The sequence below is a fragment of the Neodiprion fabricii genome, chromosome 4 (assembly GCF_021155785.1).
Source record: "Neodiprion fabricii isolate iyNeoFabr1 chromosome 4, iyNeoFabr1.1, whole genome shotgun sequence".
Classification (NCBI taxonomy): domain Eukaryota; kingdom Metazoa; phylum Arthropoda; class Insecta; order Hymenoptera; family Diprionidae; genus Neodiprion; species Neodiprion fabricii.
Window position 1 is genome coordinate 31,274,226 of NC_060242.1, and position 27,624 is coordinate 31,301,849.

At 44.9% G+C, this 27,624-nt stretch overlaps 1 protein-coding gene across 1 annotated transcript in view; it reads right to left on the bottom strand.

Moving 5' to 3' along the window:
* Nucleotides 1–5,017: 5,017 nt before the first annotated feature.
* The window catches only part of LOC124180719, a 115,621-nt gene continuing 93,014 nt past the window's right edge, over nt 5,018–27,624 (bottom strand). Inside the window, exons 19-23 of the mRNA XM_046566465.1 lie at nt 24,552–24,733; nt 19,271–19,434; nt 17,515–17,716; nt 12,137–12,519; nt 5,018–9,298 (exon numbers count right to left, since the gene is read on the bottom strand). Of these exons, the coding sequence (XP_046422421.1) occupies nt 9,001–9,298; nt 12,137–12,519; nt 17,515–17,716; nt 19,271–19,434; nt 24,552–24,733 (1,229 nt within the window). The 3' untranslated portion in view covers nt 5,018–9,000. The remainder of the gene's footprint in view (nt 9,299–12,136; nt 12,520–17,514; nt 17,717–19,270; nt 19,435–24,551; nt 24,734–27,624) is intronic.

The window sequence follows — 27,624 nt, forward strand, 5'->3', positions numbered from 1 at the left end:
TCATGAAGTGGTCACGTTTAACAGTCCTGACACCACCTTTTCACGCTTCACGAGCCTTGGGATTTGTACCGATATTTGCGCGAAGGAATCAAGGTACGTGAATTAACTTTGTTACACTTTGTCAAGTTATAAATTGAGTCGTCGTCACTGAACTGCGCACTGTATTTTTTTAACGCAAAATTCATACCGTTACGAATTTCAAAGACCAATTCGTTCAACCTTCCGAATAATTTTATTTTCAGACGGTACTCTAAATTTTACGACTCACTGGGCACTGTACGGATTTACCCTACTGAACGTGTCGTTTTTGGGTTACGTCAGTGGGTTCTTGACTTTCGATCACATGGCGTTCATCGTGAAGCATCTACCCTCGTACGTGCCGTGGGGAGCATGCATACTGCTTTCGTATTTTAGTGCGTTCGTAATTATCGGCACGGGGATTGTGTACCGTAAACACACGTCACGATTATTCAACGAGATCGACGAGTTACTGCGGCAATTTACGGGGCACGCTGACCGCAACCGACTTCCCATAGAAGCTTTCTACGTCCCGGCGACCTTCGTCTTCTCGACGATCAGATTTCTGTTGCAGGCCTGTCTGAGAGACGTGAATTTTGCCGTTGTAGCCGCTTACCACCATTCCTACCTGATATGCCTGAGCTCGGAAAGTCTTGCCACGTGCATTTTATTCTACCTCGAAAGCTTATTCAAATGCCTCAACGCCGAGCTGTCGATGATCGAAGTAAACCGTGGTTCGAAGTTGAGGAAAAAAGATGCAAGGTTGATCCACCGCCGTTTGAAGCGACTTAGAGAACTGCACGGCCGTATATCCGATCTGCAGGACATATTTTGCGAACGATTTTCCGTCGACCTCTTCGTTGTTATCGGCCTGATGGTCACCGTTTTGCTGATATCCCTTTACGCCGGCATCTGGGCTACACCTGCCAGCTTCACATGGCTCTTAAACGCGTTCAACGTTATGCATTACGGATTTATCGTACTGCGAGTGGCTTACATCTGCTACCGCAGCGACTGCGTGCTGAAGGAGGTGGGTATGTTACCTAATGTGTTCGGTCGAATGTTGCGTAACGCAAGCACGCCGTGCGAACAGCGGTTCGACACTTTTTTTCATTAATTACATATCACGCGAGCAATCAAAACCGCGACAAAATACTCTCGACAGTGTTCTCGATTCGCAGAGCCAAGTTACGACTGCAAGGGTACGCTCGTTGATGACAGCATACCTGCCTGGAGAAATCAAACAAGAAGTAAGCTTCGCAATATTCCTATCACGTCGCTCGTACGGCTCGCGAATTGATTGACTGCGCATTCTTATAGGTATATCATTTCACGCTTCAAACTATGTTGAGGAAGGTTGAAATAACGGCTTGTGGATTTTACAGCCTTCGGATAGGGACAGTAACAACGGTGAGTCGAACGTAAACAGAGTCTGGTTTGTCTAATATGCCCCTTCTCCTTACTCCGGAAACTCACTGCGGATTGGATTTACGTGAATTACAGATTGTCTACCTGATAACAACGTCGCTGGTTATGGTCGTCAATTTAGTCGAAGTCGTGTAAGCTCCTCGTTCGACGACGATCCGACTTCAAAATGTACTACAAGTTTACTTCATCGCAACAACGTGCAAGAAAAAATCTCTCCGCGTCGTTTCACCAAAATTTTCTTAAATAACTGGCTTCTCAGAGATTTTTAACCGACAGGATTAATTTGTTGTTAGTATCGTTCGCTATTCCGTACCGACATGTATACAAATGACGGAATCGAAGGACGCACTTCGGACATTTCAGTGCTGCTCGAACGAGCTAATGCGACTCTCATAAATTCGAGGGTGTCCTCTGACACTAGAGTCAAATCACGTTCCAGCGTTGGCGTGTCCATTTTCGATTGTATAGGTTTACCTGCTACTCTTAACCTTCGTTAAGCAGTGTTTTCGAAAACATGCATGATGGCAGTGATATAAACGGTATTTTTTCAGACCCGAGATACACGTGATTGACCGAGCAAACATAGTGTTCATACTTTGTATGGAAAAATCCAAAGCAATAAAACGAACCTCTCCTCACACACGGTGAATTCTTAAGAAGTTGAAATTTTGCCGGGATTGAATTAGTTTAATGTATTATTATGCACAACAACGCGATGAACGTACGTTATCTTATACATTTTCTGCAGTGAAAAAGGTTGACTCGATTCGATGGAATCGATCGGGGCCAGCATATACGTATGCGTATTACATAATGCACATCGATATTAGGATGCTTCGGTAAAAAAAAAAATTGACAATTTTCCACCATGGCACCCCGTAAAAAGTTGGTCGCGTTAAAAGAAAGATCCTGCCAAGAAATGACCGTTTTACGTTATGTGGAAGATTGCGATCAGCTGATTTTTTATTTTTTCACATTTTTTCGAATTTATGAAGTATCGTGAATAAAGTTGTTTTTTTTTTTTTATTGCTTACATCAATCATAATATGAATTTACTTCAACAATAAAACCCTCAGTTGTAATAATTAAGTCTACAGTTGATGTTTGAGAAGTGCATCCGACGACTTTTTCAACATTAATTCATTCTCATAAAATAGTTATAATTTATAAGATGAACTTTCAATTTAAGTAACTAAGATTCAGAAAATATAAAAAAGTCAAAAAATTAATAATAATTAAAGTGCTGCAACGTGTTTCTTCGTAAATTCATAAAGATGTGAACAATCAAGCGAGCGCGATCATCCACATAAGATTGAACATTCATTTTTTTCCAGAATCCTTCTTTCAACGTAAGTAAACTTTTTAGGAGGTGCCACGGTGGAAAATGGTAAGATATTTTTTTCCGAAACAGCCTAATCGATATACACCTGTAAAATAATTACGTATATACCGCGTTGCCGCAATTAGGAAAATTTGATACCTATTACTTAGGAGGAATGTTCTAATGCACCGTAAGTCCGACGCGTAAGTAGGTATAATATATATTTGAAACAAGAAGTAAAAAAGACGGAACGGCCGCGTCGATGCTCGCATCGTGAAATAAGGAAAAAATCATTGAAGCGGATATGCCGGAACAGTGAAATCGAGCGGCGAGATGGTCTTCTGGCATAGGAACAGGTGAGCGCCGTAATGATACAGCGGTCTCGGCCTTTGACCTCGAGTATCTCGCCGCGACCATCCAGCTACTTCGCCCTGGCAGCCACAATTGGCCGAAGGAACACAGCAATCATCCCGCGCGTATCAATCGCCAGGGAATCATTATTAGAGGAATAGGCGGCATTACCATTTTACGAATAGCCTTTGGAAATGCAGTTTCAGTATCGTCTGTAATTACCTCGAGAGAATGTTTCTCCATTTTTTTTTCCCTTCTTTTTTTTTTTATAAATTTTATTTTTATTTTTTTTACTCTTCACTTTTTCATATTTTTATCTTCTTGCTTTATTTCTACTTTGTTTCCTCTTATTATTATTGTAGCTTCCTATTATTTTCACTCATTTTATTCGTTTATTACCGATCCCATCCGCTCCACGGATATAATAATATTACCTCTATACCCGAGATGTATTAATGCCTTCAATCGTTCCCGCCGCGTGTAGCCGCTCCGAGAGAAACCGACGGACTGCCCCATGTAAATACTCAGGACACCGTAGATAAGCTGTAAGTACTCGCGATGTAAACGACACTGACTCAGCCGATCGATAACCGTCACCAAAACAACTATGACCCGCTACAATCGCTGATCTGAAGACTGAACCCATTGGTGTGAGGTTACTTACTATTGTGTTGTTTTGATTTCTTGTTTGCATCAACCTTGTGGCTCGTTAATCATTCGCTTGAATTAATCGAAACGTACATAACCGTGTACCGAATTTTTCTGATTTCATGCGTAAAATCCTTAACACACGGGTTTTTGCGTACGTGTCTGTTAAAATTCACCGTTCAGATATCTCGACAGAATTATCTACGATGCTCGGTCAGCGTTCCACAAAACCGTAGAATGCCGGTAAAAATCTTACAGCAAGAGTTGATCTGCTTCATTCTTTTTCTGGTTGTTCTTTCACTATTGTGCGTATTTTCCCGTAAAGAATAGAACCCGTGGTCTAGCATGTTGCGTCCGTGTCTAACGTGTTGTTTATAACCGTTAAATTAGATATTCTTTCGGAAACGTGTAACAATGCCGAATCGTTACGTAAATTTCATTCTGGGTGCACACGTTCGCGCGTTTTCGGAACTTTCTCATCCATTTTTAACTTTACTATTTCCATTAGGCACGATCGTTGGTGAACGTTAGTGAACGCCTGGATGACAAAAAAATTCTACAGTTGCCCAGGAAGCACGTTTTGGTACTGAAAATAAAGGTTGAAAATTATTTCAGAAGTAGAGATGTGAGCGCAGGTTCCTTGTGAATAGGATTCCAGTCGACCGGATAAAATTTGCACCAGACACCGTTCTTATCCCAAAGATGTGTTGATGATTTTATTCCGAATCATACTTCCGGTTTCGAAACGGTAGCCGATCTAAGTTGGTCACTTTTGTTTTGAGATGCTGGTATGTATGGTATTTTTTTCTTCATTTCTACCATTCAACCAAATTTACGATCATCCCGATGAAAATTATACTACTTTCCAAAATTCTGCGAGTATAAATGATGGTGATTCCACTATGTCAATAACAATGCAGGTTCACTTATTCTTACTTAAATTATTCCATTATTGGCAAAAATATCTGGCAAACTAGCTCTGGGCGATCGTTTTTAGACAGAAAAGCGATAACCTTACGGCCGAGACCGATCCATTTTCATTTCATCTCTGTCACTCTTTTCATTTGACTTGATAACCACTGGGTACAGTGGCACAGATATTTTCCGTTAATTGCAAATCGACACCAAAATATATTTCAAGAAATGATATTATACAATACGTACCTTACTTTGAAATATAATTTTTTTTATGTTCGGTGGGATTTGATTACATACCTACTAGGAATCGGGTATCGAGAAAATCGAGGAATGTTTCGTTTGCATCGAAACGAATTTTATTCATTAAAAAATGTTAAAATACATTTCAATATATTTGATAAAGTAAAATGATGCCAAAAACTACGATATAACTAAATCGTAATATACTATTACGATAGTGTTTACATATAGTTTTGTTGATTTTTTTTTTTTTTGTTGTTTTTTATTACAATGTTGATGTACGGTTGGGCGTATATAATATACCGGTACAGTAATCAATCAATGGCTGAACACCGCCACAGAGGTTAGATCGGTGACTACAGATCGTGCGTGACTGTGAATGAATTAAGTTTGTGGAATGACGTATATGGGTGAACTTGTAAATGATGATCAGTGAAGAGACTACTTCGGAGGCATTTTGATTGTAACGAGATCGGGCGGGCTGCATATTATTATCATTTTACTTTGCTTTATTGCATTCCATTTCTCAAGTTTATGTTTGGATTTGAAGGAAAAAAAAGATTTTTAACGAAAGTATAATTGATGGAATTCTGATGAGATGCGTTTGAGCAATCGGAATTATTGAATTTCATTGATTATATGTTTAGGTATAAAGTTAATAGTAACTCTTATCGCCTAGGAAATTACCCTACATATTAAACCCGCTAATTGATAGCTAGGATTTTCCGCAGTGCTGGTTTCGCGAAAAGGAACTCGATTCGAATTGCGTAAAACGAACCGTTTCTGTAACTCTCACGAATTTCACACGAAACTTGGATGACACAGCTCGTAAGGTTAGATTAAAAATAAGCGATTTTTTAATAATCAGTAAAAAATATAATCCATTCCAGTCAAGCTTCAAACATAAAGCGTTACTCAAATTAAGCTTCTCAAAACTTTATTCTTATATAAAGCTCGCGCACATATAAAACACGAAAACCTTTGTCAATACAATAATATAAGGTTAAGATGTAGGTATATATTATGTTTGCCTCTTTTTAGGGCGTTTCCTCAGTTTTTAATTTTGCTTCTCATATTTTTCATCGTCGCATTGATTGTGACTGCGGATATTGAAATTGTGAAAAATCAGCAACCGTCGCGAATCATTGATCGATAAATGGATTTCACGTAGTCGACGAACTTGGCGCGAGATAAAACGCATTGTGAGACCCCCGGCTAAAACACCAATTTCAAGCATATACCAATGAATTATTCTATCCATTGTAAATAATATAATATAGCTCTATATTATGATTAATTATTTGTGTTATTAAATATTCTTATTATCAGGTACTTTATACACATTATCATAGTTAGATGTAAGGCAGTTAATTTGACCTGGATTCACCGGTTATACTCTTCTTCTCTCCGAAGACGCCACCCAAGGCAGGATTTGAGGGAAAAGCAAGTTTCACGAAAATCTTACAGAACCGTAAATAGTTCCAGAAGGCGGGTGCACAGCGGCGAGAAGAAAACGTACGACGGTGATCCTACACTTAATTTCATATGATAACGCTAATTATACATTATCTTACGTCGCAATGTAATTGACTTGTCAGTTTTTAAGGCGATTACAATATGCAACTACTTGCGTATTTCGTCGTACTTGAAAGTACGTTATATTTCAAAGTACTCATGGTATTCCATGTTTATGCCGGGCTGGTTGGGCGAGGACGATAAAACGCCACATTTTCGCTTCTAATCAATATTCACCAACCATTCGTTCCCACGCCATGCATAAAAGGGAAAAATTGTTAATTTGTAAAATGGTCAAAAGTCATGTCGCGTCTCATCAAGTAGGTAAATTTACTTGAAAGACAGCCGATTAACAACACGACACATCGTAAAGTATCGTGGAACATGATAACTATGCCTATACATATGTTTTAAGTTGTTAGATACATTTTTCGGCGATTATGTCATAACGGTCAACGCCTGTCTCAGCTCAGATTATTCCACGCTTTCGTTATTGCAGGCGGTATATCAAGTTCTTAATTCTCTTCATTTCCTTCAGTTCGGTAGGTTTTTAAACCTCCATCAAGCATCCGACGATCCAAGCTGAGACTAAGGGTCGACAACCTTGGCCGAAATATGATTAAGAAAAGATGTAAAAGAGAGAACAAAACAAAAAAAAAAAAAAAAAATACAGGACGAAATTGGATAAAAAATTAAAAAAAAAGAACTTAAGTATGTAGAGGTTTATAAAACACAGCTCATCGCACACGCCACAACGTCTAAAGTCTTAATTTAAGATCGATAGATTTACTCGTGTCCTACGATTATTCACTCGTGTATATGTATATATGTGTATATATACTATACTATAATGTATGTAATATATTACAATATTATAATTGGTAGTTTCAGTAATTAAAACTTAGGGTATATTATATACAGTCGCGCACGCACGCAGCAGCGCCATGCATATAAGTTTAAAAGGGGGAACCGTCCACTTTCGATTCATATCCCCGGGTACTGAACGTCATTTAGTGGCAACCGACAAATGATGGACATATCCGTTTTCCGATTTTTTTGTATCGATAGTACTACCGCAAAAATTTTTTGTCCATTTTTTTTCATGCCGTGATTTTCACACTTGTCAGGCCGAAGTATTCAAACGGCACACGGGGGTCACCCTTTGATTAAATACCGTCGAATCGTGTATCTTTGCTGACAAGTTGCGTTGCACTTACGGCTACGCGTACAAACGGCATTCGAATAGCACTATACGCATACATCATCGCCTGAATCATTGCAGTACATGTAATTATGTACTTGAACGGGCTCATGTCGATATTTCTAAATTATAAGTATGTTGATAACTAACTACGACACATAATATATGTTTTATAAACCCATATTATATAAATATTATATAATAATCTTGCCAAAGAGGACTCGGAACGAATGCAAGGAATTTTTACTTTCGAAAATAACTACAATTTCTCGCATTTTTCGTACCTATATATAGCTGAAACATTCCGCAGAGCCGGATTTTTTCTCTTTACCTAAGAATTTCTTTTTTTAAATATATAAACAAATATTATATTGTGAATTGAGTGTTCTGAGCTCGTTGAAAATTGTATAACATCAAAATTTAAAACTCGTCCCTACATCCTCTTTCATTTAATTAATTAAACTTCACTATCTGCTTTACAAGCATGCAACGTATAATAAAAATTCAATGTTTTTTTTTCGTTTTCTTTGTTTTTTTTTTTTCTAGTAAAAAATATGATATCTCGACACAGCTAACTACTGATAATTGTTATATCTACTGGTGTTCTGTTACAGTGATTAATTTCACGATGTACACGACTGTGAAATAAGGATACTTCTGTCTATACTGTAAAAGCTTTAAAGAATCCTTCATAATTATTTCATACGACTATAATTGCTGATTATTCGTTACTTGTTTCTGTCTCTTTGTTTTTTTTTCATTCAAACAGCAATACGAAATTTATTCACCGGTTCTATACCTAAGAACGGTATTAACAATAATTGGAAAACGAAAGCAATATTCAACATAACATAACGCAGCTATCCCTGCGTTAAAATCGTCCTTTCGACGATCACCAATCTCGCTCATATACACCAGGCTGCAACGAATATTATCGCCAGCTGAAGAGGTTGCGTCGATTATTATTTCATCGACAGCTGTGAGAATTTCATTCACAGTTTGTGCTTCAAACTCGTAAATACCATTCCCTTGCTTACCTGACACTTCTCGCAGTTCAACGCAGCTCCTGGAATTGCGAGTATCGCCGATAAGAAAAAACACAGCGTCTCCTCACGTTGCCGTTTCTTTTCCTTTTTTATTTTCTTTTCTTTACTTTTTCGTTTTCCACCCTTTCTCTAATTCAGGGTAAAAACTCCTCTCTTTCAACCCAGCACCGTTGCCTGTCATTCCGACAGTCACTGCAAGACATTCTTCAAAATTCACAGAAGCAGGGCATCAAAAATTTTCTTTCACATCGCCGAGAAACCGACACGCCCTTAGCGGCACATAAAACAGCTATGAAGACAATTCGTAATCAAGCTCAAACCGGAGGCGGTCCTCGGACGTAGCGAAGCTGCGGGGTCAGAGAGAGATTCAAGGTGTTCGCAGCTTCACAGCAATGCGGCTCGAGCAGGCAGGCAGCGCAGAAAAGCGCCACCAGGGCCAACTGGAAGGGAAGCGCTGCCCTCAGGACGCGCCAAACCCATCCGCGGGGACGTCCAGGATCGCTGTCCGGATCGCCGGTACCAACGAGTCCTCCGCCTCCGCTTATTGAAATTGGAGACAACTCGCCAGGGACCCCAGCGTCCTCGTCCATCTTGGAATTTTTCTTGCGTTTGCTGAAACAGTCGAGTAAAATTTCGCCTGATAATTACGGGCGAGACGAGCGAATTGGTCAGTAAGGAATCGGTGACAATCAATCCCGAGAGCGTCTCGATCACTGATCGAAGACCTTTTCGCTCTCATTGTCAGTTCGATATATGGGTATTAGTGTATCACGTATAAGGTAACCGTATAACGCGAGCCAACCGCGTTTGTTTCGTCTTATTTTATTACAATGGAAGCAATCTTTTTCAGCTACTACAACCTCGGTATGCCGGGGTGGTTTTGCAGTAGCTGAACTGTGGGTACGGAGCCTGGAGAAACGGAGCTGCCCCCTTTTGCCAACCGTTCCCGCTTTTTACACCTTTTTTACGACGCAATATAGGAGACGTTGGTCGGGTGCCGCGAGAACTAAACCTATTATGGTTCTGCACGCCAATGATTAAACGCAACTATAAAAAAAAATCCCTGAAACAAAGTTAAATTAGGTTCCTCACGCTCCGGATTCTCGTACCCTGCGCAGAGCCACACAATTATTGACGCGGGTCACATCTTCGACCTTTTCTCAATTCTCGTTCTCTGGTTTTTATCTGTATACCGCGAAGTCTACCTATTTTAGAACGAGTATGTACGAAGAGAATAAGAATCGCCCGATAAAACAATTATTGAACGACGCAAATTTCAATCAGTGCAAGGTATGGTTTAGAGCGTACCATTTTACAAGTTAACGTTACACAGGATTTCGATGGGTTATCCCTTGCGATTGATTTACTTTACAAATAGGCCACAGGCATCCAAGTAAACTGACCTAGATAACTTGAAGGTGGATATATTTGGGACATGTTATCAAGTCTTACGTCACCGTTTACACAGCAAAGACGACAACGCGACGCCTACGCTTAGAGGAATTACAGTAGTTGGCATTGTGTGGGTAATTAGAGAGTTGCCGGTTGTAACGGCTGTTTTAAAGCCTGTTTGTGTGGAGTTTTCGCATGTGACATCGCGGTCGAGGGTGCGGGGTGGATGCTGCGGCGTTTCATGGGGGTGTAGCATCGAGGGGCGTTGGGTACCGCGCTAAACGGCAGCAGGTCGACGCCTCGCTTCGCATACACATCGACTACTTTAACAAAACTGTGGTGGGTATAGCTGCCCCCGGCTGGGAAGGCGAAAGGGACCGAAGCTGCCTTTTTGCGACAGTCCCGCCCGACTTCAAACTCTTTTCGTAGACCGGATGTCGATTATTCAGAATCGAACTTGACGCTTGTGTAAAGGTATCGACGATCCGAATGCTGCTGCAGGGTGATTGGAAAGCAGTGGAAGAATCAAGTCTGCGTTATATTTTGTGAGAAGTGTCTTTTATTTTTCTTTTCTTTTTTTATTTATCGAACTTCAAGGAGTGAAACTGTTACCAAGACCAAGAGAGTTTAGCTATAATGAAATTCAAATTTTTCGGAAGGAGTTTGCAAGTTTACGAGGCGTAGAAAAAAAGAGAGGCGGGAAGAAAAAGAAGGAGAAAAAAAGCCGGGAACAATATGTCTCGCTTATGAGAAGCTATAACTCATTTCCGCAGCTGTTGCCCCGGCGCCCCCTGCTGCAGTAGCACTTGTTAATTCACTGCTAAGTTCTTTTATTCAAATGAGACTGTGCCCCTCCCCCGGCTTTGGCGCCTTCATTCCTCTCCATCTCTTTCGTGCGTTATGCAGATCGTTGGCACTTCTCATTAAACCGCGTGCCGCAACGCGGGTTCGCAGAATCCACCCTGAAGCATCCTCCTGCCATCCCGATAATTTATTTATCTCACAGCACCGCATGGAGCGGAATAGAAATCGCGGGAGAACTTGTGACCTTTGAATTTCTGCACACCGATGATCGAAGCAAAGTTTGAATCATACGTGTGTAATCCGCGTTTTGACACAATTATGCACGAACAAAAAGAGCGAGCGTTGACTCGAAGGGATCGAAGACCGGCGCCAGGAAAGGATTCGGAAAGGGTTCGGTTACAGCCAAAGGTGATCGACGCTTGGAGGGAATTTAACGCTTGTCATCGAAAACGAAAAATATTTGAATAACAACCGAGTTAACTTGTATGCCGGCGTATACATATACACACACCTTACAACGCGGTGCGAGCTGAGTGTTAAGCGCAAGGCAAGAAAATATGGGCGAATATTCGTATGTAACGTGCTTTCTTTGGTGGGTAACAGTAATTATCCGTTACCAGCTACGCAATCTGTCTGCTCGCATGGGATGAACGTTGTAATCGAGGAACGCAGCTCCCGCGAGACAACCTTCAAATCGATTAACCTTGCTTGGCCATTCCTTCGCACTGCAGGCTCGTTATTACCATACAAGCGAAACGAAGAATTCCCACGAAAAGAGCCGTTGCAGGCAATGCCGAGGTCTGAAGTCTGTATCGCACCCGGCAGCTGCCGCAGCGAAATCTGACCGCTCATCCTACTTATCGCTCACAACACCTACGCAACACTCCGTACCGCGATCCCGAGCATCAGTCATGGACCATAATTTCCGCTAGGCAAACTTCAAATCGATTCACAATTTACAGGCCGATTACCTATCTGCCAGAGTGTGCCTAACGTCGTGCTGCGGTAGCGATATCAGGATATTCCCACAGTAATTAGACGAAAAGTATAGGTATGATCGCCGAGGTACTTTTACTTATATCTTTCCATCCTGAAACAGTGGCTCATTTATCGAACAGTATTTTCTTCTCCGTTCCCGATGAATCTAAATGTCACTGATTTGAACATTAAATTTTGTGTGAAAGGTTTGAAAAAGCGACGCAAAGACGAAACTATAATGCAATAAAAGGAAAGATGCAAGCGAAAAAAGTGTACCTGTTCGAATTCGAAGCCTGATTGCGCGACCGATTCGCAGCGCGAGCTTCGACGCTGGCAGCGGTGCGAACGATCAACTCTCTGCACTGCTTTTGGAGTCCGCGAAGCTCGACTTCGGCGCTTTCGACCCTCTTGGCGAGTTCAACGAGCGCTTCGCTCCCCGGTGCTAGCTGAGCTTCGAGGGTACGTGCCAAACGACGAAGGGCGGCGAGACGACGCTCCCGTTCGCTGAGTTCCTGCTCGCTTCCGCTGTCCGATATTCCGCTGTCCGACAAGGAACCTCCTTCCTGCAGACCTCCGTTGGCTATTACCATAGCTGCGGCGGTCGCTCCTTCCTCACCGACCTCGGTGACCGTGGCGTCCTTTGTAGCTAGTCCGCCGTTCTGTAATCAAGGTGTAAAATTTTCTAGGGTGAGAAACAACTCGGTGACCACGAAGAGTCAAGATATTTCGTGAGTATGGCATTGAATATAACAGAGCTGGATAACGGAGGAAGGGTATTGATTGGATCAGGTTGGCTAGGAAACACCGGGCTGAGCGTAGAGACCACGGTGCACGATGTCGAATATTGTATAATCCAGCAGCGTAAGATCAAGGCGTACGAGAGGATGATGCGGATACGTAAAAAAAAATGTGGAGTGAGCTGGTGCAGAGATAGTTAGATACCTAGGGTAGGTAGGTATATGGACTCCCGCGCACCCTAGAAAACCCGAGAAGAGATCGTGTCGAGGGTGGCAGAAGCAGAAGGAGAGAGGGAGAGAGAAGAAAAGGAACAAAGAGAGAAATAGAGAGAGAGAGAGAGAGAAAGATGGAACGAGGTCGGGATGAGGGAAAAAAGAAGGAGACGGAGCTGCGGCGGATGCGAGGAAGGGAGTAGATTTAGGCTGTTTGCAGCGAGAGACGGAGACGCGCCGAACGAGCCTCCGGTAATGAAAAGCGCGACCCGCATACCAAACAGCATCTCCGAGTACGAGCTAGCCTAACCTGGCCTCTACATACGTACGGTAACCTATATATTCCCGCAACGTATCTCCACTCCCTCGCGTAGGTACATGAGCATGTACGTGTACGTACACGAATTGCTGTACTTATGTACAACCTCTGCAGGTACACATCGCAGGTGCCGTAACCTGAGCAGTGCCCTTCGCAAATACGGCGTCCGATCGTGATTCCTATGCAAAAATTTGCAAGGTCCAAGTGGCAAATACTTCAGATCAATCTCGTACATTGAGTTTGGAACTTTAGATTTTCTGCAAATTTTACTGTGAGAACTTGGTTCGTTATGGAACATGGATTCCTGGTCTGAGCTTTGCAATATTCGGAACGACAAATTCTGTGCAAAAAAATTGCGCAAGTTGTACATCAGGCCTAGAATAAGGTAGATAAGAAAGTACGAAGGAAGATTGAAGTTCAGGCTTTTGAATCGAAGGCAGATATCCGAACAGCTGTCAATAACTAAATCGGAAATTTGACAAACACGGTACTTCGGCAACAAGACTTTGATCGGTTACATAATTGTTGGCGAGAGCGCGTGACGTTTCCGGAGAAAATAACAAAAAAATTCAATTACTACCAATTTTGACGTATTGGAATATGAATCGTAGAAAAATTACTTCGAAACAATCAAATATTTCCTACGTCTAGAAGTAAAGTTGTTTCACCCCGGCTCGTCTACTTCTACGCCCGTTCTGCATTGTCTAGGTTGTAGAAATGCGGAAATCGCCCAAAGACGTCTAATATCAGCGATTAGCCCCGAATGCTGCTCCATTCGGATATATCCATTTGCAGAAGTGGATATCCTCCGCCTCTTCGGTCCGGTGTCGAGGAGGTTGAAACGGTGCGATGGGATACTGGCCAACGCCCGGGGTGCTCTGGGTGATATTAAATTTGTATTTTTACGCTGATTCCACGGGCCATCCGCGGACGTGACGGGGAAGGGAATGACCGGGGCGATTAACGATCGAGCCTCCCAAGAGAGCCCGTGTTGCAGGACGCCGAACGTCCCGACGCCCCGGCCACCGTCGCCGCGATTCCAGCCTCGCTTTTACCCTCTGAACCGCCAGGCCACCCCTCACCCTTCCTTAACCCGATGCATTTTCTTACATTTTATTTAACAGCTATCAAAATGTATGGATTTTTTGCCACCATTTCTTTGTTCCGTTTCACAACGCGCGCGAACAAAAAACTAACTAAAACTAATGTTTTTTCGGTCAAGTTTTTTTCAGCATGAAATATATCCTGTTTCGAGATAATCCGTTGTACCGTTGTTTTCATTTTTTTATGATTCTACATCCCAGGAGCGGAGAAAAAATTACGTACACGTAGACATGGAGGGCGGATCTAAGATCGAAGGTATATCAACAGAGGTAAAATTCTTAAGAACGAAAGAAAGGGGAAAAGACCATTGAGGATAAGAAGAAAGAGAATAAGGACGTGAAGGCGGAAGGAATGCAAAAAATACGGTGGGGGGGGGGGGGGGGGGCGAATTATGCCCCGGGGTATTGTAAATCGGATTGTTTCCTTCGTATGGGAGTTTGACTATCAGAAGTAGGCTTCTCGAAGGAGCGAGGGGATGGGGGGGGGGGCGCCGTCCGTCTTCGCGACAGGCGAAATGAGTACTCGAGCAATCGGAAGTGGCGCCTGAGTTCAGGTTCTTCTATCGCCACCGCCAACGCGGGTCCCGCCTCGCGATTTCAAGGGGGTTTACTTTATATGCAAATGCGAGACGGATGTTGGGAAAATAGAGCGGGGTGAGGCGAAGGGATCCGACGGCGTTTAGCCACGCGCCGGCAGCGACAAGCGTCATCAGTCAAGAACAACCCCGAAGCTAGTTCGGCCCCCGTGACGATCCTTCCAGCGTTTATGGTGTACCTACCCACCCAAAGAAACGGGCGAGCGCTCTCTTCAGGCGCACATAACTATAGGTATCGAGGTAGTGTACAGCTTCCCGGGACGAAAGCTCTACTCGTGACCTCCCAAGCCATTATGAACCACCTTACTTCGCCCTCCTCGATTTCAACTACACGTAATCCGAGGAACACCCTGCTACGTCAGATTCTGCACAGCAGTTATGAATACGAAAGTCATAAATCCCGAATCTCGAAGACACCGCCTTAGGCTACGACGATGCCTCGTGTTATAGCTGGGGAGGAACGGATTATCGCGCGAAAGTGGGGTTTGATTTTGAGAAAAAATTATCCTCCGCAGTACCGTGATGAAAAACATTGAGCGACGTGATGCAGAAATAATAAGAATCGTGAATAATCGAAGTATATTTCAGCGAAGCTAGAATGATGCAATCACCTTTCCTCTTTACGTTGTCTACAATATCTGCAGCCAGTCGGGGCGAGATATAATTCGTCCGTAATGGTCTTATAGGTCCGTAGAGAGATGAGAGAAGAGCACAGCAAAAACAATGATGCTGCGGTAATTATCATTCGCGGCTGAATTTTCAAATAGACTGCACAAGAACGCATTGAACACGCAAAGTTCCCACGCAGCAGTTCCACGCCCCCACACTATAATAAGCGTCGCGTATATATATATATATATATATATATATATATATATATATATATATATATAGAAGAAGATATATATATATATAGAAGAAATCAAGAGCAGAGATCAGCGGTCTCACTTCTCATCCGCTTTACGCTTCACATTCGTGCTGTAGCTAGATATGTTCGGAGGTGCTGGATGCCGGAGGCACCTTCGTTCGATTAGTCGAGGGTGGTAAGGCGGGGGCGAGAAGTGGAACAATGTGTTCCCTCCTCGCAGGACTCTGTGCGAGAAGAATTATGAGAAGAAGGTATGCGGGAGTGTTACGGTAGCCCGTGACCTCCGGCGACCCGTACCGCCCTGAAATCGCTTTATTGTTTCTAAGTTATATGTTCTGGACAAGCCAAGCGGCTTAATTGACTCTCATCCTCAGATGGAATCAGTTCCGGCCGTCGAATGAACGAACTGACAGACGAACCGCGTGAGAGAAAAGAGCGCAAGGTGGCGCAAGGGTCGTATAAACGCACCTCGTCGGCACACGCAATAAACCCTCTCGTATTTCGGCGATACCACCAGCTACTGCAAACTTTATGCACCGGGATTGCACCCAGGGGGCTCGTTTCCCACCCCAAAACCCCTGAATAATTACCACCGGCTCCACCTCGCAACCACCTTTACCGATTGAAAATCAAGGAAGGGCTGCGGATTTTTTAGTATTTACTTCGTATTTCGACCGTAGGCGAGATTCGATGGCTCTCTAACTTTGACATTGATAAACTGTACGTTTAAGTGATTCTTCAGCTGCAAGAAACTCCGACTGAAGTTCTCAGATTTGGCTCTTTGCGATTTGAGATCGTAATTTCTCGATTCTTGATACCGCAGGGCGTGTAACCAAGACCCTTATACCTATATCTGTGCATCACTCGAGTTCAAAATGGTGAAATTTACCGAGAACTATCCACCGAGTGGCGATACCAGATAGAGATTCTTATACATCGACTAATTGCTAGCAGTATAGCGAGGACCTTGAATTTCGAGGTCAGGTGGAGATTAGTAAATTTAAAAAAAAATGGTTGAAATCAGCGTTTTAGAAAAAAGAGTAGGTCAAATTCTAAACGCTACTTCCGCGACAGGAAAGCGAATGTTTGTGTACTGTAGCAGCGGGTAAAACGACGATAGAATTGAGTAAATCCTTTTGAAAAGCCCCCTATAATGCAACCCGAAAACGATCGTTTTCAATTACACCCGCAGAGCTAATAAAGAGCGGTCGGCAAGCGATCAGCGGCAAAGTGTGGGAACGGCGTCGGCAAGATCTCTAAGATCTGTGAGCGAGCGATCACTACTCGGTAATATTACGAGATGGGGGAGGTGGGCGAAGGACGGAGGAGGCCCAGGCGAGGGGGCGAGGGACGAACTTCCTAGGATCACGATGCAAAACATGCCGCGCGTCGGCGGCGCACTTAGTGCCCCTGACTGGCCCCTCGGTCAGGCCCCTGGGCAGGTCCGGCCAAGTTACGTACGTACCTCAGCCCCCTGCAACCGACGCTTCGACACGAACCGAGCGATTCTATTCGGTCACGGATCATTACGAGTAATAAGTGAACGAAATCGATTTAAATTAGCGATCCGCTCGGGTCGTAGGGCGATGGTACCTTTGACCTCGGAAACCCGCGCGGCTGAACGTTTGCAAGAGAATCTCAGTGCCACTGTTCGACTCCGTCGGCACGGTCGATCTGATCTACGACTTCGAAGAATCGCAGCTTGAGCTTACGGGTGGGAGTCGAGGGACTCGGTGTTCGAAGGATGAATCAAGGGAGGATTAGGAACCTCTTGGGAAAAAGTTCTTCGCTCGATATTATAAGAATTAGAAAACTCACCTGGCAGCAAATGTCCTGTTTCTCGGAGAGGAGTCTCGCGACGTCACGTACAGAGGAGGCGACCTCGGAAGCAGCCCCAGCCTGGAGTGCAGCGTCGAGAACGGCCAGCGTGTCCTTGTCCTTACGGAGAGCACTCTGCAACTCGGTAAGACGTGCGGCAAACTGTTGGATCGACTGCAACGCGCTCAGCTGCTGGTTTCCCCTGCAAAATAACGAGCGGCCGTGTTCAGAAGTGGAGAAAAAGCGGATGGACTGCACCGGAAACAGCAGCCACGTAAGCTTGGCGCAACCCAATACCTGTCGGCTATTATTATACCCGTCAGCTGACTATTTTGAGTGCTCGACTGCGAGGCTGAGAAAAACTTTCGCGAAAAGTTACACGGAAGAGGAAAGATTCGTTTCTTTTGAAGCTTTCCGGATGACGGATGAGAGAGGTTGGCGTATTTTATAGGATACTTCTATACGCCGAGCGACTCGAAAAAGCCAAAACAGCGGTATGTGTATAACACGAGATCGAGGGTGAGAATCGACGCGATGCAGTTGTCCACGCGTCCGTCGGACTGTCAGCTTAGACGACGAGGAACAGGAAATAACGTGACTTTGGGGTTGAGTAAATACGAGCTGGCCGAACTATTAGAAGATTCCCTCTCGTATAAGGTATTCTGCAAATAAAGACGTTTTACCCGAAACCAATCAAAAAGACCCCCGGAGCGACGTCGGCAAACAAATCGTGGGTAAGTATTGACGTCGGCATCGATATATAGCCGAGCTGTTCGGGATAATTAGCCGAATATGCAATTGGCGGAGGAACAACGGCACAAGCATTGCCTCGAACCGGCCTTCGGAGTTCCCGGATATTCATTCCCCCTCGCCCTTCGTTCCGACAGGTTGGGGTGCGAGGACGCGGCATTGTCCGACCAGCGCAGTTATAATCCAATTTTAATTTCCCCCAAGCCGTTGATCCCCCGGGTTGATAGGGGTTTGATCCCCGCAAAGGTTTGACCACTGACCCACTGGGCCGGCAGGCAAAGGTCACGATCATCCCCTGCTGGAACCGTACGAGGACCCCCGAAACAGGATTCGAATTCTTCTCACGATTCATCCGGGCATCCGCGTGTGGGTAGGTGGCCACCCCAGCCTCTAGATCGTGGAGAAAACACACGCGGTACCGATTCCAGTCGACGGTCCTCATCGTAATCTTTCCGTGCCGACGATGGAAATAAACTGCAAGCACGGTTCGACGAAGGTTTCCATGATTTCCAACGCGCCAAGATCCCGCAAAACGTTCCCGGTAATATCCTGGCGTGGATTCGCAAAACAGGCGAACGCAGATGCGGTGTTCTCAGGGGATTTGGTTCGCGGCTATGCTCGGGGATCCTGACGGTCGACGCCTGGATCAGTCGTGATTAAAGTCTTGGCCGACGGTCAAGCCGGTCAAGCTGGTAATCGCGGGACGGGTGTTGCCGCGGGGATGGCGAGGGATGACGGCCCCCGCCGGGGCTGCGGACCAAGGATTCCGCTGTTTGCTTTGGAGGCTTCATTACCTCTCAAAATATTTACCCTGCGTCACTCGACGGACTAGACATCGCGGCTGACCGGTCAGTGGGTGATGACCTCACGTGGCTTAGCCGACTCCCGGAGGAGCCGAAAAACGTGGGGGATAAATATCGGGTATGAATATTCAATAACCGCTTCAGCGGGATGCAAGGAAAATTCGAAACCCTTACGAGCGTCGAGGTAAGGGCTCATTACTCACTTTTGAAACGTCTCGTCCCAAACTCGGTAAAGGTCAGCCACCTCGTCCTTGAGAGCCGTTAATGCAGGGGAGCCAGAAACTCCGGCGTCCGTAACCAGGCGGTGCGCCGTGACGTTCAGTGCCAGAAGTGCCGTCTTGCGCTCCCTTAGCGTGGCCAGTTCACCCTGAAACATCAAAAATACATCTTCAACACGTAAACTAAAGAAGAACCCTGCAGACTAGTTAATTGGCTGTATCACAAGGACCCAGCGATCCACCGTAACGAATCAAGGAAAGATTGTGGCGTACCGGAAGAAAATAAACGGCATTGAGAGCTTTCAACTTGAAGCCCGAGTAAGTTTGCGCAACTGTTTTACGGTTGCCAAAGAGCCTTTTCTTCTCCTCGAACCGTATCAACAAGGAACTAAACTTGCGATACGAGCAGTGCTACTTTATTTCTGTATCTGTATAACAGACTCGTCGAAATGAGTAGATGCGAAGCGCGGTATAAATAAGCTATAAGGGTAGCCGGGGGTTGATGGTAGGGATAGTGGTGGCCGTTGTCACGTTCCTGACGTCCTACTTGAGGCGGCCGACGAGGGCCGCATAAATAACCCCGGGTTTACGACGCCGCGAGAGAGGACGACGGACGGATACCGCCTGCAGGAGCACCTCCCGTCGATCGCGTGACCAGCACCTCGAGTGCTCGTAAAGCTCGTCCTTGCGGTCATCATCCGCCCACCGAACTCCTTGGTTACAAAGTACCTTTACATCCCGGAACGAAGAGGAACCGTGTTTATCCGACCACCGCGTACCCGCCACCCCACCCAACGTCAGGATCGACTTTTCCCCGGATGTTTTTCTCCCTTGATTCCTGACGCGGGAAACACAATTACCAGGAATTCGAGAGAGAACTGACCAGTGACACAGATTATACAAAATTGAGGTATCACTTTTGCAGGAGAAGGACCGGATAAGGAGTAACGACGCTGTATCTTCAAATGTATCTATAACAATCGTAACCCAAAGTCCGAGATCCCTCCGAGGAATCTGATATTCCCGACACACCGTTGCGTCGTACAAATGTCGGTTGACCTGAAACGGACTTCGGGCATCGGTCACGCGCGTGTAACTTCGACACCTCGTGCGTTGTATGCAAACGGACGCGTTCACGCCGCGGGTGCATCGGTCATGCACGGTGTAACGGTACTTGCGATATGTAACGCTTGCGTTACACCGAGGCGTACACCGCAGCACGGGGCTGAGAGGTTTAATACTGCGGAATTAGGTACGTAGGTCGACGGGGAGCAGCCCTTCTCCAACGCCCGTCGACTCCAAGTGGCCCACACCCTGCCGCCCCGTCGTCTCGCGATTGGTATTCCAAGCGCAGAGCGAGAAGAGCGCTACCACCCTGGTCGCTCAAGACACGCGCATTCCAATCTAATTCAATTTCCAATCAACAGCCAATCAATTGATTCGAATTCAGTATACAGAGCGGCCGGCTTCAGGGGGCCGAGGCTTGCATGCCTATGAGGCCTTATTCTGACTCCGACTCTCCGTCTCTCCTTTTCTTTCTCTTGTCTCTCGCCCCCCTCCCCCTTCCATTTATCCGCTCGTGTTTCCCTCCTTGTCCCCAGAAGACCCACCGAGAACACGCAAGAAGCGCGCGTCCCGAGAACGCTGCACGTACCCTGTTAAACAGCAAATTAGTTTTTCACGGAGCGCAATTCCGCAACGCTAACTGGGACTAAGACCTGTTACAGCAGCATCGGCTGCGTGGATGATACGTACTATAGGCGGATAGCTAGGTAACCTGCTACCATTTTAATTGCGCGAGCTTAATGCATCGCGACTTTTTGCCCGATCTCGAGCGCTTGCAGCAAAATTTCTTTAATGCTAAGCGATTACCGATTGCCGAATAAGGAACTCGAAATAACACGACGACGCACCGAACGTCGACGGAGGTCGCTGAGGATTCAACTTTTTTACCCTCTGTCCTCTTCGTTCGAACGAACGCTGCCTGAGCGGCTCGTTGCGATCGAACGAACCTTCGTACGGCACCTAAAAAAGGGCCAATATCCTACCTGTCCGTAGATTTCTTAATTACTTTCGTATAAATCAAGGTATTCGGATTTCTTATCGAACGTTCTAAAAACGGGTGGATCCCTGGAACGGCACCCTTTTCCGAGTTTTCGCTCTTTCTCCACTTCAAATACCTTCAAATGCCGTGTCCCTGTAAACTGAACGAACTAATCGCATCGGCACGTTCAATTTCCATGTCGACAATAACCCGGTAGTATTACGCGTCGCGTCATAGAGACACATAACAGCCACACGGTACCCGATCAAATGCAACGCAAGCCTGTTTGCGGATGCGTGATGCGCTTGCGATATCTGATTTCAACCGCGCAAGGGGACTTGCCAATACGCAAATGACCATGTCCGACATCGATGTTTGTATTCGGAAGACCATTGGGTGGTATTTCTCACCTAATGTGTTATTTGGGAAAAAATAATATGTTTGTAACCGTTTTTTACATGATACAGGTATATTAAACCAGACGCGTGTCCGCGACACAAATTTTACACCCGAAATTGTTCCGAAACTAAAGCTTGGGGACGACGTTCCAAAACCAGGTTCTTCGCGTGATGTGCTGACCTTTCCCGCGATTTGTTGCAGGTTTAAAAGAGGCCCAATTGCCGTTTTCTAATACTTCGTAGCGTATAATCAGCCATAGATTCTGAAAACTGTACGATACTTTTTTCATTTCCTTCCATTTAATCCACGAAAACGTGCCTAGGTTCCTGTTAATCAGAATCAGATCTTCGAATCCTGAAAACTTCCTATTAAAAAAATACAGTCCTCCGTCGAAACCTTGCGGTTTTTCCTGCAATTTAAAGTAAAAAAACTCCACGAAGCGAATAGTTTTCCGGTCACCGAGTGTTTACCGCCGGGCAGCGAAGGCCGAGGTCGCCGGGGGTCATAAGAGGGCGAATAGTAGTCGAGAGGTCAGCGATAGATAGCGAACAAAGAGATACCGATGCTGGCACGTGAATGGGGACGCGGTTTTCTGCGTTTCGCGACGGACGGCGTGTCAGCGATGCATAATGCATGGCGTGGAACGACGTACGCGGGACGGGTTTGCTCGCGCGCGCGCAATCGTCGGGCGCTAATACATCTCGATGATAGATAGAGCGCATGTGTTTGGCCTCCTCGGCGAGGTGGTGGTGGCGGTTCTCGCGAGAGGGTGGAATTTGCGAGGGTTGGCGAGGCGCCGGCGTTGCGATTCTGGGCACGTCGCCGTCAGACGGGCGGACGGAGGGCCGGCCTACGTGCGACACGGCTACGCTTTTACGCTCTTGCTCTCGCTCTCCTTCCCCCTCCGCTTCACCGCCTCTCCTCCTTATATCCTCGTCTATTCGCCACCGCCACTCGGCTCTGAACGGGAGGCGGCGAAACTCCGCCAGAGTCGCGGCTCTCATTTCAATATCTTAAGAAATATAAATTTGCCAAATTCCTCGGCGTCGAAATGCATTTCATCGACTCGAGAATCGGGGAAAGGTACGAGAAATGAAGAAAGTTGGATGACGTTAGGAATGGCAGGTGAGGTATTAAGTACGACGTGGTAGAAATTTCCGGAGAAGTTCACCGATAGGGACTAAAAACACTTCATTGGTTACTTCCGTCGAAATACGTATGAGAGTGATCAATTGGGTCTCGATAATAGAATGCGTCGTTAACCTCGAGCAATCTGATTTCTCCATCATTTTTATGTTCAATTCCTCGACTTTCGGACACGATTATACAACCCTATAAACACGTTTGAAAAAAACAGAGGGAACTTGACTACCTATAACGGACTGAACTTAATGTAATCAATTTCAGCAAATCTTATAAATCTATCAATTTGCTGTCTAATCATTAGCTACCGTATTATAAATTCTAATCAATTAATCACGATCAACGAACTCTAGCTGTACTCTCGTGAAACCGGAGGTACGGTAATCACCGAATGCACGGAGTTCAGGACGCGGCGTGTAACATAGATCGCATGTTACAAGTTATAAGGTAATACCGTCCGTCGGCGCTCGAGACGTTGGATCGAAGAAAGGAGGAAAGACGTAGCTGGCGTCGGCAACGGAGGAATCGTCATTCGCAGGCTGAGCTACTTGGATCGATGCGTCGGTACATGCCGGGACTTTATTACGTCAAGGGAACAGAATTACGGTGGTAATTTAATTTCATCTGGTTCGTGAGTTAAGCCGCGATGATTGTGCAAGAGATATTGCCGATCATAAAAGTTTAATTAATAGTAATAATTGTAAGAATTTTAGTCTTGAAACTTAGTTCATGTTTCGAAAATCTTTCCAAAATTGCATCCTCTGCAGTTTAATACAATCGTGTGGACCAAAATTAACAGATCCTTGAATCATTTCGAGTCAAAGTTCAACGTTGTAAAGTCGAAGCACGGTCCGCATAGGCAAAATCCGATACATGAGATGATCGATCACCTCACGAGATGATTAATCACCTCTAGTTCTCAAATAAAGATATACTTAAGAATAAAAGAAAAAGAAAAACGAAAAAAACTCGACAGCGCCTGATTACTATTTTACCTACGATAATGCATTTCTGCGTGATTGCGGAATGTAGAACTTTGCCCAGAGGTTTTACAATTTTTTAGTGACTGAAATAAATGGTACTTTGTGATATAATACTGTTTTCATTTGGGCAAGATAGTGATAAGAAGGGCTCTTTAGATACGGGTGAATACAAGTTGTGATCTAACGAAGATACACAGAACAGACAACATTGTTATCAGGCCTATAATTTCGATGAAACGTACTATATAATAATAATATAAGTTAAAGCTCGAGATATAAAGGCCAGAATAGCGACAAACACCATGTACATATAAATTTGCTGAGTTTAAAAATAAAAATGAGCTCGCAAGTCACGAAATGACCAATGATATTCGTATGCATGTAGACGTCCTACGTGAACAATTTAAACACATGTCGGTAAAGAGTAGAATAATTTAACGTGCTAATATTTGTTGACACTGCATTTTTATCACGATTAACTCTGAATTTAGCGATGACCGAAGTCGTGAGTCAATACAGACAAATCTTGACCGAAAATCTCTTAATTCCTTCACAATCTTCCGACAAAGGGGATAAAAATATGCTGCTCTTTCCCACATAAATTGATTCGCTGATAAGACCGCTTCGAAATTACCGTAAAATCGTTGCAGGTGATAGCACGCGGTACTCGTAGAAAACGTAACACAGGTATACTTACAGTGACCTGGTTGATACGCTCGTCGAGAAGATGATGCTGATCGAGAACAATTTCGTATGAAAGAAGTCTGTCGTGGGCAGCTCGGAGTTCTACTCGGACAGCTGCCATGTCCCGATGAAGGGCAGCAGCTCTTCGCGCTTCCTCAGCGCGGGTTGACAGTGACTCCCAGCGTTCTATCAGACCTGAAATCAAGCGAGACAAATCGACTTTTAGAATTTGCGTCTACGTGGAAACGAGCGAAGTTCTTAAAGCTACAGCCGCGAAGAGGGTGCAAAAAATTACCCATTTCGCAACCCGCGATCTGATTCGCACTCATCGCGCGTATGAAGGTGTGTTAATCACATCGAACCGCGCGTGTTATAAAAATCTAGGTCTCAAAGCGTCGGGATTTCGTGCTCGACTGTAGGATCGACCACGTAACAAACTCTACCGACCATCCCAGATCGAGCTTAATTCCAGTTTACGAAGCACGTCATGCGATGCATTTAGACTAATTGAGACATGGAATATATCTTTTCAGAGTACATGCCGCGCCTTCGTGCCCATCACAACGGCTGCACAATTGATGGATCTTAAATGAGCAATGGACACAAATCGAAGATCGAGAGTACAATCGGCGCCTAAAAAGAACGCATCGGTCTCGCATGTAAGGAGAAGCGAAAGTGGGAACAAGTCGGAACAAGGTCAAGGGAGTTACTGTTTACGCAAGTGCTGCAAGCTCACCGAGGAACACGCAATATCACATGAACTTAATCGCACTTTATCAGGAGAACGCGTTCCACTGTTCTCATCGATCGGCAAGATTCGCAAACGAGCTTGCAGCGAGGTGCAGCTAATGTCGCGAATAACGAAAGCCGGAGAGCAACGTCACCGAAATCAAGAGTCGCGTACTCGGGCCGACTGTCAGTCGGCGTGTGGCACACATACGGCGACTGCAGAAGAACCGACGGCGGTCACCACGAGCCTACATAGAACAAGTCGAAAGTTGATTTGCTTCGCCTCCCTCTCACCAGCTTCTCGCCGTCCTATCCCTCTTTAGTGCCGTCTTTGGTTGTTCGTTCACTCGAGCCAATTTTACACCGAGAATCCTCGGGTCCCTCTAATGTCACGGTGTACCGCATGGTCTAATGACGCGTTTACCTGCTTCTTCATTCAGCAAAGAGCAACGCCATACCGAACTTCTACCTGGGCGTGGAACAAAGACGATACATTTCCCCTCGCAAGAGTCAAAGGTCGAAAATAGGCCGGAAAATTTATAGTCGCAGAAGAGGATAGGGAAAAGGAAAACTGCATTGCCAGACCAGCAACAGATTCATCACTCTTAACGGTATCTGCAATAATACCATCGTCGAATTGTTGTTGAATTGTTTCGAAGCTTCAATCGCGGGTCTCGAGCTGACGGTTATATGTCTTGAGACGCACGCGATCGACCTTGGTTATTCCGGACGTCAAGTATCCCCTGATACTGTATCTACTTGTACTTGATTCACGGAATCCAGAAGCGACTATTTATTCCAAGAACTTGATTATCTTAATAGCTGTTCCTACGAACAGAGCTCCTGAAATTGTTTTTACAGCTACCTAGCCTCGAACCAGACTCTAAAAAACAATGAGACTAGTTTCCAACGGATCTTGAAGTTGACCTGACCACTGAATATAAAAGTAAGGCTGAATCACAAGTTGCACTTTTTCTTCGTCATGCTGGTCGGTACAAAACACAGAAAAAACACACTTGCACGGTGTTGCAGAAAAAATTCACTGCTCTCTCTGAACCAGAAAATAATCTTCACGGCACGGCGATTCTTCGCTAACCAGGAATTGCTGAAGAAACCGAGTGAGGCAAGGTATCGGGATCAAGACCGTTAGATAAACTCACTCTTGACGTTATCTGATCGGTGACAGAGAATGAGATCGTACTGACTGGCCGATCTGCTGCGCGTCAGTCTTCCAGCACTGGGAAACCAATCACTGCCGAACCGCCTGTGCGAAGACCGGGAGCGGTTCATGACCATGGCGCAACGGGTACGTTTGATGGTCTGCTTTATGAATTATGAGCCCACGAACTTCGGGCCGTCTGACCAAGTTCGATCGGACTACTTGCCGACTGTGTATTTCTTCAAGTTTAGAGACTTACTCCGGTTGGATTCTGAGAGAGCTGAGGGGTGGTTTAAAAATAGGCCAAAGAATCCGACGATATCTTTTTAAAGCGGGACCAGATAATTTCGAGTCGACGAACTTGTATATAGGTATATAGCTTGAAGGATATAAGGACCTTGGATTTAAACTCACGGAAGCCTTGCAGCGTGAACATTTTTTTTCGTGTTCGCACTATTTTTGGATACAGGAAATTTAAACGTGGGAAGCTTGGCTTGGCTTACATCTCGACGCGTGGGTGCGACAGTTTGCATTCCAGTTGTGCGAGATCGTGGAAGAGAGAATTGTTAACCACGTGGGTGATACACGGTGTAAATCGTTCACGAAACGAAACTATCGCCACCAAAATAAATATTGTGTTTAAATGATTTTTACAAGCTTGTTGCACAAAGGAAAATATGACAATTTATGAAGCACTGAAACTCTGACAAATTTACTTTGTCTGATAACAATCAAACGTGACGCTGCATAGCTCGTACAGTTGGTCGGTGTAATAACTGTATATACTAGCAGAAATTAGAGGAACAGGGCGTGGAATTTTTGAGCACAGCGTAATGCGACGCAACGGATGGATACAGAGGAAAACGAACGAGAAGGACGCGGTATCGCTGCACGTAAACGATTAAACTCGGTGGCAACGGGGAATGACATTTATCACGTGCTCTGTGAAAATATAGAAAGGATTTTCTTGGGCAATCGCGTAACGCGGGCGTGGAAATAAGAAACCCACTGCATACATAAAATGGGTCACTCTCTCGTCACAACTATAAGCCTTGTACAAAGTAACACGGTTCTAATCGTTGAACGAGGCCAGATTCAAAAAGTTCGTCTCGGTATTCTTCGTTTGGCTCGTGAGAGCTTTGCAGCTTTGATTTCTAAACCTATAGTTCTTGAATAGAACCACTCTTTAGAAGTGTTC